General features: G+C 41.0%; 1 protein-coding gene across 1 annotated transcript; it reads right to left on the bottom strand.

Annotated features, from left to right (window-relative positions):
- LRPAP1 (LDL receptor related protein associated protein 1) lies at positions 1 to 12,461 on the bottom strand. Its single transcript, XM_032987404.2, has 8 exons — positions 12,242 to 12,461; positions 7,188 to 7,332; positions 6,722 to 6,846; positions 5,239 to 5,359; positions 4,129 to 4,287; positions 3,514 to 3,596; positions 1,049 to 1,225; positions 1 to 732 (listed from the first exon to the last, which is right to left on the bottom strand). The coding sequence occupies exons 1-8, from the start codon at positions 12,419 to 12,421 to the stop codon at positions 667 to 669; spliced, it is 1,056 nt and encodes a 351-aa protein (XP_032843295.2). The 5' UTR covers positions 12,422 to 12,461; the 3' UTR covers positions 1 to 666.
- Between the last annotated feature and the right edge of the window lie 1,344 nt (positions 12,462 to 13,805).

Genomic DNA, 13,805 nt, shown 5'->3' with positions numbered 1-13,805 from the left:
TTGTTTTGATTTTTTTTTAATGACCAAGTGTAACAAAACCAAGCAACCGTGAACAAGGTAATTGTACACATACATTCAGTAACTTCAGATGTGTTAGTCTATAACTAAATTGTGCGAACTGACCTCAATACACGTTCCCTCCTTACTCTTCCTTGCCTTCTCACATGAAAAATTCACACACAGCGCAGCTCCGAGCCACCACTCAGAGTCAGTAGAAATATTTTCATTACCTTCAGTAAGAAATGTCACAGGCCGGGCATTGAAATAAAAGACTTTTCTGGCCTCTGTTTTAGCTTCCTGTACTTCAGTGTTTGCTTTCATTGATCAGAATACCTTCCCTGAATATCAGATTAGTATTTTTTCTACTAGCAGGAATCCCCTTGAGAGTTCACATATTTTTCCTTTTGACATGGTTGCTTATTTCAAAGGCTGTTACTTGATTCAGATGTAAGATTTATATGATCCAAGATGTGCAACTTAAATTTATAATCTACTAATTTGATAGTGCAAATACAAAACTGGCATTAAGTGGACCAAAAAAGTTTTCTTACAGGACAACTCTGTTCAGTCCTTAGTATTTCAGAAGGACTTCCTGGTAAATCCTGTTCAAAACCCACATTATCTGTTTTGTGTTAATAGACTGATCCCATGAAGGAGAACAAATTTTTATAATTCATTGTGTTGAAGACCTTGAGAGATTCTGCTGGATAAGTCTTGCAAGTGCTTCTTTACCTAGCAAGAAAACAAAACACATCAAACAAATTTTAGTAAGACACTGAATTATCAGTATTATGTATTCAGATTTTGCTACCAGCATGTATGACAACAGGAAGAGCAGAGACCAGGGAGATTTCAGGCATTTTAGAATTAGGTCTATAAAAACCAACTATGTGTATCCTGTACTAAACATGGAGCACAGATGTGCCTTAAACTCCCCCTCTGGAAGTCATTCAACTTGCATGAAAAATCAGCACTGGATAATCTACATACCCACTACTACTGAGTTAAACTTTCAAGTGTGTATGTTGTACACTGCATCTATACAGACCTTATATCCTAGTTCTTTTGTCTTTTCTTCCAGCATGGCATATTTCTCTTTGTTTCTGTTCAGATGCTCCTTATCTCCAGTTCCTTCTATGTGCTTCAGTTTCTGGTGGGAAATCTCTAATTGTTTCTGATAATGATGGTGTTTTTCAATTTTTGCTTCAAAGTGTTTCAGCTCTTCCTAAGACAACAAATACATACAACTTCACAGGATTTTCTTTCCAAGGCTTGTCCTCTCTTTTCTTGCCAAGACATACCTAATGCTATTTTACTAAGTACAGAAAGCTTTTTCAGTTCCCTGCTGCTTAAGAATGTCTAGACAATACATTATCATCACCACCCAGACACCCAGTTTTGAAGGCAGGTGCTGAAAACGTCCCACTGCAAAGTCCTCAAGAGGAAACTGCTGATGGCTGTGAGGTGCTATGAGATGATAGCAGTCAATACTGAATAAAAGTTTATACATAAGAACATTGGACTGGGCAGAGGGAGACAATTTTTAAGAGACGCCTCTTTTCAAAATGAGGTCCTGGATTTGCTACTTTCTGCTCAGACTTAAAACGTTTTCTTGTTTGCAGTCTGCTATGATGAATTTGAAATAGCATGAATTAATTAACAAACAAAAAGCCCTCTTAGTTTGCCCCAAAGACAGTGGTCAGACTAACTGTGGTATTGAGGGGCTATATCAGAGATGGTTCTCAGATAACCTGGTACACTGTAAAGGGGGCCAGAGAAGGAGCAATGTTTCTCCCCACCAAAGTATGCTCTTGTTTTGCTACTTCAAGGCAGTACATTTAGTTTCTCTGTGTCTTAGGACACATCCTCTCTGAAGACAATATGAACAGTTCTATGCATTACATCCAGAAAAACTCAGACAAACCCTACGGTGAAATCCTGCTGTTTGACAAAGCCCACTTAATTTTGGTCACTGGTGTGTTTTGGTCCTGGTGGATGACAAAATTCCTCTCATTTCAAGACAATTAAAAAAAAAAAAATCCATCACACTAATAGATCTTATTTAGCAACCCTTTAAAGCAAAGGGGTTTTGTTTTCATCATTTCTGACAAGGAAATAGTTTCCTTTTGCTGTAGAACATTCCAGTCAGTTTTACATATTCCATTCAGGACCTCAGTTTGGAGTTTTACTGCTCTGATAAATCATTTTAGCTGCTCCTCTCAGATGTTTTACCAGCAGAACAGGACTTGCATCTTTCATTATGAAACCCTTATGAAGGCTGGTGCCATGGCCAGTCAGGAGTAGACACAACTTCAACTCCTCAAGCAGGGCTGGATGGAATCAGCACATGATTTCTTTAATTCTGCTTTCATGGACTTTTTAAATAGACAGATGTTTCACCGTGATTCTTACTGTCTTACTTTTGCTAGGATTCACAGTAACAAGACAGGTTTGGTCTGGTGAAGAGGGTTTGCATGAATAAAGACTTCTACTAAGACACTAAAACTGATAAGCATTTATGTGTTCTTGCTTAAGGAACTGGGTTTTTCTTTTTCACTGTGGCAGATAGGAAGATGAGATTTACCTCTCATTCAATTGTACAGTCCAGACAAAAACATCCCACTGAAGTTGGCAGAAGCCTTGTTGCAGAATTCAGCAGGCTTTCCTCTAAGTTTCTTGAAAGCAAGGCCACTGAAATCAGTGTAATTAAAACATTTGCTTCGTAAGAGATTTGGGCTGCATGTCAGTTAAAAGAAATTTGATGGGTCTTTGATATCAGAGAGACAGATTTCAACCCCTGTCCCTGGCAGTTACAACTCTCTCATTACCTTATCTGGAAAAGAAGCTCAAAGTGTCCCTAGTCATGTCTTGGAGGGTAAGACAACATTGTGTACATGGAACTCCATGAAGAAGCACTGAAGACTTACTTCTTCAGGCTATCAATCAAAATCTATTTTAATAAACAGGCAGAATCAGATGAAAAAACCCCAAATTTTTTCAATGCAATTTGAATGAAATAAAATCAGTATGAAATCCACATGAATTCATTTCTATAGTATTTCCTTGAAAAGTGATCTTTATCATGGTACTTTTGGGTCAGTTCAACACAGGTCCAACATGGGAAGTTAGCAGAGCAAGAGGTGGCCATGAGAGGGAGATTGTTGGGTATGCAGAATACACTGCTTCCCACAGAAGTAATCATATTAAGACATTGCGTAAGAGAGGGAAATCTGGTGCACTGGAAACAAACAAGCAGGGCCTGATCTTTCAAAGATTTAAAATATGCAACACTTCCTTTCACAGGATTCAGAATTTTCATTTTGCTGATTATGACAGAACCGTGCATACGACTGGTTACTTGTTTATGTATTTGAATAACAAAGGAAGAAGCATGAGTCTCTTTTATGGTGTCTGAAGAGCAATACAGAAGTAGCTGCACTCAGAGTAACATCAAGTGTTTCTTTACGTGGGAAATTATCTTTCTATGAGAGATCTAACTGTAATTCTACTTACCCGAAAAGATTCAAGTTCTTTCTCAGTGAAATTGGCTGATTTGGCCATGTCCCACAAATCAATCACTCTTGGTTCTTCAAATTCTAAACAAACACATACCACTAAATGAACATCTGGACACAATGCTTTTATTCCTAGCTTCTATGAAAAATGAGCAAGCTTTCTCACATACATACACACAGATATATTAAGCACTGCGTTACTAATTAGTCTATAGAGATGAAAAGGGAGAAAAACACAAGTACTTAACTTAAAACTATGCTATTGCTGTAGCAAATACTTTTTAAAAAATACGAATAAAAAAAAACTGTAGGAACTGAATAATGGCACTGCTTGCCCTACATGCTGTCTCAGTTATCTGCCCTCCTGGAGCTGAAGGTGTAATACCCCTTCTCATGCGGGCATGGAGGACGGAACTATTCTCTTTACAAGTTGTCCCTGACCTTTCATTAGGCTTCTAGTGTTGGTTTCTAAATAGCATAGGCTGGCTGTATCTCTTCAGCTCATTGTGTTCACACCATGCACTGTGATACTGTGACTACATCTTATCACTTGCCCACTGATTTTCAAAAATTAAATTAATCCCAAATAAGCAAAAACCCCACTATATCGTACCACTGGTTGTGTCATATCCCTGGTGACTGACTTTACGCAAACGCTCAAACCCCTGATTGATGCTTCTTAGCTTGTCTTTGAGTTCTCTGTGTTTGTTGTGCAAGATTTCCTCTTTCACCAGGTTCTCTTCAGATGGGTTGATAACATTTTTGTGGATATCTGTTGAAGAAGAAAAGTGTTCTTGATTGTGAGCCCAATCCTGATAGGTCAAAAGCTCTAGAACCACACCCACACCCCCCCCAAAATCTGAAGGGAGTAAAAGATGACAAGTTCTTAGCATCTGAGCTGAGTGTAAAGAGAGCATCAACACCACAATTTAAGAAGCAGTAATTCCTTTTGCAGGTCAATATTAAGACCAATGCCCCAGTGCTCTGGAGGGTGGTATTACAGAAATGCCTTTTAAGTCCTATTGGCCACCAGGCAAAATTTTAGTAAGGAAATGTTCTTATTTTCCTAGGTTAGCAATATTCCAAGGAAATGAGATAGGGATGGCTGCTGAGTCCTGTGCCCTCTTCCCTGGGCACTTCATGAACCAATCAGGGCATCTGATGCTGAAATGACTTCCAGCAGCTTCCAGCTTGGACTCTACAATGCAAACATCAAACTGCTTATAAGCTTTAGAATACTTTGGCTCTAACAATTTTAGCTAGGATTAGTATAGCAAGCTGGATTCAGATCCTCAATGCTTTAATACACCCCAGGCTCAGTGCCTAAGATATTCAAGTATATCCTCTTGGGCTCCCAGATGCTGAAATAAAACATGCATGTTCTGCAGACTTTAGGACCACATTTTGCAGCAGTGGATCTACGCTTGCTGTGTAATTTCCAGTAAACTACTATGGCCATCATTGCTAATCTAATGGTATTTTCCCTGCTTGAAGTGCAGGCAGAATAGGAAAACTGAAATGGCAACATTTTCATTAGCTGGCAAGATTTTTGGCAGCTAATGCAGAACTAAACCCAGCAATTATCTGGAAATGTCGGCATCTGCAAGCAGTTCTGACAGAAATGTCAGACTTTGGGAGTTTCAAAGAAACTTGGAAACAATGGAGGCAATGGGCAGAGAAGAGTTGTACTGATCTCGAAAACATCAGATAAATGTTCAGGCACCTTCTGTTCTGCTCACGGTCTCCAGCAGAATATTGTATTCATGTATCTTTTCTTTGTGATGCTTAAATTCTCGCCAAAGCTTATCCAACTCCTCATCAGAAAACTTCCCAGAGGTCTTGGCCTGAAAGAAACATGAGCTCATTATTCTTTCCAGGCCAAGTGCTTTTAAGTGCACTCAACTGCCAAAACTTCTTCCCACTTCCCACCACATTCAGAAAATTATTAAGTCCAGCTTTTCCTTAAGATCTTTTTTGTAAAATCCCTTTATATTAGTATGAGGTCAGGATTTAGACGTCGATGGATATGGTGGCTTTAATCATGTCAAAAGGAAGTTTGCTTCAGGCTTATAAAGCTATGACTTGCTATGGACTACCCAGTGAAAAGTATCATTTCTATTCCACAGGAAACAATTTAATCCAGAAATAAGGGCCATGAAGCTCCATATGAACTCTAAGGGGACTGTCTACATGAGAGATGTAGACTGATACTAAGCACAGTCTTTACTAAATCTTACTCTACTGGCAAGTGAAGATTTTACCACTTCCACGCATTTGCTCTGCAGTGCTTTGTTCCCCACTGGACTACTTTTCAACAATTAGGGAAGCACTAGTCAGACAGCTGGAGTACTACCCACCCCACGAATCTGGTGACTTATTTGCTGCAATGCATGATCAAAAATTAATGTTTTTGATACCTATTCACCCCCGGCCCTTTTTTTGCCTAGGGAGTATTTGTATCTAACGTACTTTTCTGTTCCCCAAAGCACACGACATCATGTCCCTTGCCAGAGCTGTATCTAGTTACAGTAGCATTTTAAAACCCAGCAAATCTTTTTCTCTGCTTTACTACCACCACATTAGACTGGTGTAAGAATTATTTGCTTAACTACTTGTTTCTTAAAACTTGAATTATTTAATTTTTGAACATTGTGACTTTACCAGTTCTCACTGCCCAGGCTGACAGTACTCCTTCCATTTTTTTATGCGCTATCCTGGAAATTTTCACTTGAATGCCATGTTGGGAAAGTCCTTATTTAACACCCCCTACTATATATTTCACTTTTAAGCAGTCTACAAAATGGTTCTATTTTAAATGCATCTTTTAAAAGAGTTCGGAAGCAACAATAACAGGAAGAACACCATAGGTGCACACCACACAATGTAGCAGTCACACAAAGGGAAATCATGAGTTCAGTGAAATGTGAGGAGAAACTCTGTAGACCCAGTATCTTATCCTCCATGCAGACTGATGTGGGTGTTTTGTTTGGCAAAGAGAACCTGCCACACCTGGTGACCTGGATGCAGGTGGGATGCCCTCAGCGCACAAAGATATGACCTACAGAGCACAGCAGCTTGGCCAGTATTTAGAAGCAGAGTAGTAAAGCTATTCAATACCAAGTCTGGGGGCTTTCTGAAGACACAGACAGTAGTTCAGTGAAGGAACACTGATTTCCTACATTCCAGTTTCTGGAAACCTTACTCACCTTGCTCCATAATTTTTCCAGTCTTGGATCATCTAGTGTATCACTTTCTGTACCATCTTTAATGTAGTTGGTATCAACTAGTTGAGAGTCCTTCTTTCCATTCATTCCATATTTAGTCATAATGACTGCAAGGGAATCGAAGATACAGAAGCATTAGATCCAACTATGGATGTATGAAAGATGAGAGACTGGACACACTCTTGACTTGCAGAGCTGTATTTTGCAGCTCACAGCAGAAAAGCCAAGAGCTCAAGACACAGAGATCCCAGGTTTAATGACCTCTTCCAAAAATATCAGGAGCAAAGGAATCTGTTAGCCTCCTGCAGCTCCCTACTGACTTCCAAAGAACTTGTGTGTGCTTAGTGTCTGGAAAGACAACCCATTATTTAATGGTTCAAACCCAGGTGTCTAACCATGCACGTGTCTGATGCAAAGTTGAAACTCCTTCTGTAAAGATATACCTTACCATTTAAGTTGCGTCTGAGTTTGGCTTCTTTCTCTCCATCTTCATCTAGCCCTTCAGCCTTCAGTTTTTTCCAGCTTAGCTCATCCTTTTCTTGTAACTTTAGATCACTGTGCAACTCCGCCAGTTTCACAGCAGAGAGATGAAGCTAACAAGAACAGAGCAAGGTTTGTATTCCGTTATGTGGAGTCACCTCTTGCTGCAGTGTTACCTCAGAAGCCAGTGTAGATGCATAGCCAGTATAGCACAGCATTTGTTCTTTTACTCTAATGCTATGTATCCATGTGAATGTAAGGACCTTAAGGTATGAGCCAATACATACATAACACCTCTTGCCTATGAATATGGCTACACCCCCAGCATACTAGTGTGTTAACAGAGTGATCATGCAGCCTTCGCTCTCAGCTCTTCAGCTACTTAGACAACAGTGAAACTACGTAAGGGTTAAAAATTTCTGTCTTTGCTGTTCTTTCAAGTAAATTCCTTCATTTAAATGGGATTTTTCCTCCACCTTTAACAGGATTGCCTTCTAAAAATAATTCTACCTTAAAAATGTCCAGTACCAATAAAAAAGAATGGAAAAAAAAAATGATTAAATCAATTCAGTTTCACTAATTCACAAAAGGCAGTAATGACCAAATTTCTCATACAACTTGCCATTGCCATCACATATGCCTTCTTGTGAATGACCTTCTAACCATATAGTTACAGTGAGTTGGTAACCTTTGTCAGTATGGCTTTGCAGACCAGCAGGACACTGAGGATGGCCTGGCAGGTCAAAGAGCTACTTCCACCAGCTATTTTCACTATGATCAAGGTGCAAAATTTCCTAAGATCATTTGTTAACATGATTTATGTGCATTAAAAACATATAAAACCTAGCGGTATTCCTGTCCCACATAACAGAACAAAAAGATAAGATATTGAGGCCTAAGCCATGAAAAAAAAAAAAAAAGATTTAAATGAATGATAGGTCAGCTTGAAATTTTGTGAAATACAGAGAAAACAGGAACAGAGACAATGACTAATATGCAGCTGGTTAAGCAGCAATGCTGTAAGTTGAGCCTGAACTGCTGAACTTTCAGATTTTAGACGTATTAGTTATTCAGTTTGAAACAAAGAATTGTAACAAATCATATTAATGCTTCAGAACTTCTTCTGTGTATGTCTACAAGTTAATAACAAAAAGGTGAGGTAAGGAATAGCCCAGAAAAGAGGGGAGCTCAAAAAACATGAGCAATGTGAGTTCCAATGCAGTTCTGCCTGAGCTGAGTCCTGCCTCTGACCACTGAGCAGCCGGCTCCTGGGAGCTCAGATCCAGCTCTGAATCACCTGGGCTCATCTGTCCTACCACAAGCTTGTTTACGAGAGGGTTTTTTTCGGTCATTAAAATCAGATTACAGATTACAAAAATTCTCATTCTCAGTGAGGAAGAAGTACGTTTAATTAACACAGACTCAGAACTCCATTATTTTTAAACATCAGAATAATACTGAAAAGATTCAGCCAACTCATTTGAGCTAATGCACTAAATTTCTGCTGACAAGAATTCAGGAACCTATGCACATTATTGTTTCTCCTCTCAGCTTAGGCTGTCCTATTAATTAGTCTTGTGCTACTGGATATAATTATTTTAATTTTTAAACTTTTTGCCCTGTATCCTGCACTTGTCTTAGTGAAATATTTTATTAAATTCTAGACTAGCTAGAATATAAAATTCATAGAGCACATTAAAACTTCTGATCCCTCTAATACTAAATCAAAGGAGCATCTACATTTGGGCAACTGCTTGATAAAAGCTAAGCACTTAGAAGGAATCACTTTATTTATGATTTTTAGTACGTGGTAAAGTAAAAAACCCTAAATCATGTACTTATTTGCTTTGCTGGAGCAGGATGACCTGGACAGCCAGTGTCATTACTGCAGTGGCACCAAGTAACAATACCCTTGCTCAGCAAGAATTGTGCCCTGAAGCTTCAGAAGGAATACTGAGTGAAAAGTTTGCTATAAATTGTGAAGGAAATGACCGATCATCTCAGTAGTTCTGTACTCTAATGTCAGCATCCAAGTAGCATGGACTTTATGTGTAGTTAGGCTGAGCAAATCTAGGAGAAAATCCCACCATCAATAACTTCGCTAACAATTAATTCAGCTCTAAGTACTGCAAAAATAGTAAAATACAATCTTTTAAATGTAAGACTTTATCATCAGAGACACACACACAATCTTTTTGTGTATAAAAGATTACCCAATGCAGTTTATGTTAGATACTCTCTGTGGTTGGTGCAACCTCATAAACACATACAGTTTTGTGTTTTCTAAAAGTTCCAGAGAAGAATATCAGAATACTTCGAAACACAAAGTTTGAAGACATCATCAATCATTTTAATCCCTTAATAAAAACCAAGGAAGAACATTAAGCCCACTGTTCCTTAAGGGAAAAAAGAAAGATACTATTCAAATTTCTCTCAACTCCAGTAATATTTGTCTGATTTTTATTACAGTTAAGTATGAAACTCATGTAACTTTCCTTTTAAACATTATAAATTCTCTGAAACCTGCTGGAAACCCCTTGCCTGTCCCATTTATATAACACAGAGGTGAGTACATAGGCTAATTTAAAGTATATACTTCAAGAACTGCTTCCTTCAAGTTCATCTTGTGTAGGATGCTAAATGACACCAGAAAAAAAATGTCAACAGGTAAGACTCCACATCACTTTACTAATATCAGTCATATGTTGGAATAACTAACTAGCAGCAGAGGTGAAAAGCTAAGTTTGTGATTAAATAACAAAGCACCAAGTTCCTTATGCTCATTCCTTATGCCGTTGGGACACTAACATCCAAGACAGGTACCTGCCAATTCTGGGAACAAGCACTGGAAATCTGTGAAACATTACACCAATTAAGTCGTTTGCTGCTCACCTGGCTACAGTCATTACCGGCAATATCATTACCTACAGCCTTGCTTCTGAGAGGAAAGGGTTCTTTACTACAAATTTTTTAGGTATAACATTCCCTAGAATCTGGAGCCCACTGCTGCTTTGGGCTGGTCAGGAAGCCCCAGTAACAAGCGATGCTAGAACTACACCAGTGGTGACAACCACAGCACAGTGGACTGTTAGAGACAAGCAGGTCAAACCACATACTTCATGAAACCTACATAATATTTGTCAGTGGTTCAAATAACCATAGAATTAGGGTCTGACAAGGAAGAACTCCTGTATTAAACTAAAGTTTTTATATAAAACATATACCTATGAAAAGACATGCTGGGTAAAGATCAAACCCATCCCCCTGCCTCCCTGCCCTTGGAAACAAGAGGAAATTCTGGTTTGCCAGCTCCTGGTTCCCACTAAATATCATTTTGGGGCTTTCCAAAGGACTGCTCACCCAGCCCTGTGTTGCAATATCTATCTTTTATGTCAAAACAAAGGAGTTCCTTATTTTAAGTACTATCTCCACCACTTCCAAAATGAAGGAAAGAGAGTTCAGCACTGGTACACACAAATACTTCAAAGGGAGCCTAACATACTGCACAGTTTTTCTCTTATTTCAGACCTTGCCCAGACATACCGAAAAATCATTTTCTAAAACACAGGCTGGGTTTCAACTGTACTCAAAAGTGAAATTTAGATGGTGGCAAATCTAGTTCAGGCAGGTGTTGCCTCTCTAAAATCTGGCTCACACATACAGAATTTACTAAAGCTTAGTTCTTTACTCTGACAAAGTTAACTTCATTTTACATTTTAGCATCTTAACGTAGATGATGTAATGCATCTCAAAATTGAATTCCAGAAGATCCAGGTATGAAAATTTAAGAAGATTGTAGTTGGAAAAATAAGAGGAAACTGACAATATTATCATGTTTATTTCTAGTCTGCATGTTGTTTCTTCTTCAGTTGTCAGTTCACAGCTGGAGTTTCATTATCACACACTGCCCTATGCCCCATCCCATCCTTCTCCCAGTGAGGGAGGGTACATTTTTGATACTTTATTTTGGCATGTTAGGAGGCAGCATTATGGCAGAAATTCTTTTTTCTGACTAAACCCAGGGATGTCCTACCTCTAATAGTTCGGGCCGGAGAATGTCTATCCAAGATACAGGAAATCCAGAATTAATATTAACTATATCCCTTTGCCTGAAAGAACCGAATCTTTACCAGCCATGACCCTAACTTCCATACTTCACAATATTCAGAGGATGAATATGGGTGTGCAGTGCACTCTTCGCCTCCTGTTAGATCTGTTCTGCTTAGCTGTAATTAAATATGTTCACTGTTTTTTCACTTTAATTAAATATTTTTTTTTTAGCTCAGAGTGAGAGAAACTCAAGTATCACTGTCAAAATTAAAGCTCTCATCTGGGAATGGTGATACCCATTTGCTGGTCCTCCCACGTGTGACTACACCACTTGGTATAAATGTAAGTGACATAACCACCAAGGTGGAGGGTTTCTTACTGTGCTGTGTGGTGAGCTCCTGTCCTGTGCAGAGTAGGGACTAAGACCACTGCCTTCTGACAGAGGAGAGCATCACACCTCTTAACAAAAGGGCCAAAGCATTCAATCAGTGGGTGCAGGAACCAGTCTCAGATATTCCATGCTATCAGAGGGACTTCACTCTCACTTCCACTTCCTGGGCATGGGGTTTAGCTGCTGGATTTAATCATGGGAAGCTCCACACTTCCCATGACAGAGATACATATGGGAGGAGAGTGGAAGGAGACACCACCTGAGGGAAGACCTTCCACAGAGCCGACGGGGACAGCCCCCAGCAGCCGGGCTGTGTGGGTGCCGCTCGGAGCCGCCCGTCAGGGGCGGCCAGGCCTGGAAACCAAACAAAAGCCGCCGGGGCCTGTCGCGGCGTCGCCGGGCCGGCCAGCTGCAGTCTCTCCACACACACAAGTCCCCCGCTCCCACCGCCGCACCCCACCTCCCGAGGCGGCTGACACGGGACGCAAGCCCGAAGCGGCCAAGCCCGACTCCCCCTCGGAGCTCCGCCGGAGCGCGCCGCCATCGCTCCCGTTCCTCCCGCGCCGCGCCGCCCCACTCACCCGCTGCGCCTTCTCCCAGACCTGGGTCAGCCTCACCACCCGGAACTCCGCGGCCTCCCGCCGCTTGGCGCCGGCGTCCGCCAGCCCCTCGTTGGCCTCCCGAGAGTACTTGCTGGCCTGGACGCCAGCGGCAAGGAGGAAAGCGGCACCGAGCGCCACCAAACCCCAGCGCGCCGCCATGTCGCGCTGGACGGGGAACTACAAGTCCCGCAATGCCGCGCGGCTTCCCGAAGGCGGCCGCTGAGGTGCGCGTTCTGCGCCCTCTGCGGCGAGGGAAAGGGGCGCTTTTGTAGGAAAACAACCTGAAAATCCAGTTCAGGTAGCAAATCTAGTGTCTAGTTTGGGGTCTGGGTAGCATGGGAAGAATTAGGTTTTGGGCTGTTTCTCTTCAAGCGGCATCGTATTATTCTCCTGAGCGTTTGCTTCACAAAATGTGGAAATAATACGGAATGTGGTAGTTGTTTTGTTTTGGTGGTTTTTTTTTTTGTTTGTTTTTTTTTTTGTTGTTTTTTTTTTTTTTTTGTTTTTGTGTTTTTTTGTTGTTGTTGTTTCTGTTTTTGTGGGTTTTTTTTGTTTGTTTGTTTCTGTTTTTTTTTTCAGCCTGTAGTGATCTATGGCAAATGCTTTCCTCTGCTCCCTGCGTCCCTCTGCAAATTGTTGCTGTCAGCTCTGTGGGGAAAAGGGGACACAGTGGGTTTAAACACCACCCCTTTGATTGAACAAAGTTTTCAGATATTAGCACAATGTTCAAGAGTATACAGAAAAACAAAAGGCAGCTCAGGAAGGGTGGCAGGCAGGAATGGGGACCAGTTCCCCAGTACTCCCTATGAGGGGAAGAAGGACTCTGTTACCTGCTGGGGGTGGTAGTGAAGGACACCTCTGCCCAGGACAGCACATAGTGTTTGATGGTGTTGGGAGAGGGAGGATTGTGAGAAATGCAATAGTGAATACATTGGGTTGTTACCGAGGTGTGAACTATTGGAACGGCCCTGGGGTCGGTGGTCTATGCTGAGAGTGCAGCTCTTGGGAAGGAGTGCCCAGTCCTGCATGGTGCCCACCTCCTTTTGCAGTGCTTCCTCCTCAGGTAGGCAGCCAAGAAGTGCAGTAGGCAGCAGGGAGTCTTTGGAGACGATTGAGTCAAGCTGTATTAAGGAAAAACACTGTAATGCTGTGAAAATGCCCAGTATTTAATCCAGGGTTGGTATATATCCTCCCCAATTTAAAAAAAGTCCACTAAAATTTAATGCTGCTATGAAAGAAGTGCAGGAAATGCAGACCGCACTCTGTGTGGGTGTTCCTGAGGGGAAGGTGGTGAAGAAAGATGTTCCTTCTCTTGTCTTCTTGATGAATCTTCTTCTGCACACGGCAAAGCTTGTGTAGTACAGGGTCTCCAGCATAGCTGGGTATTTCTGTGTTAAATTTGTTTAGCAAAGTAGTGGTGGGGTTACTTTCCTGAGTCTAGCTGATGGTGGAGTCAGAAGTTCACTTCATAAATTCACCTCAGATCTCATGTGTGACCTTGAGCAAATTAAAGAGTAGCTCTGCAGTACTGTCAACACCAAGC

This window comes from Tyto alba, unplaced genomic scaffold (assembly GCF_018691265.1).
Source record: "Tyto alba isolate M040663 unplaced genomic scaffold, T.alba_DEE_v4.0 Super-Scaffold_6, whole genome shotgun sequence".
Classification (NCBI taxonomy): domain Eukaryota; kingdom Metazoa; phylum Chordata; class Aves; order Strigiformes; family Tytonidae; genus Tyto; species Tyto alba.
The sequence above is the reverse complement of the archived record's forward strand: the minus strand, read 5'-3'. Positions and strand labels throughout refer to the sequence as shown.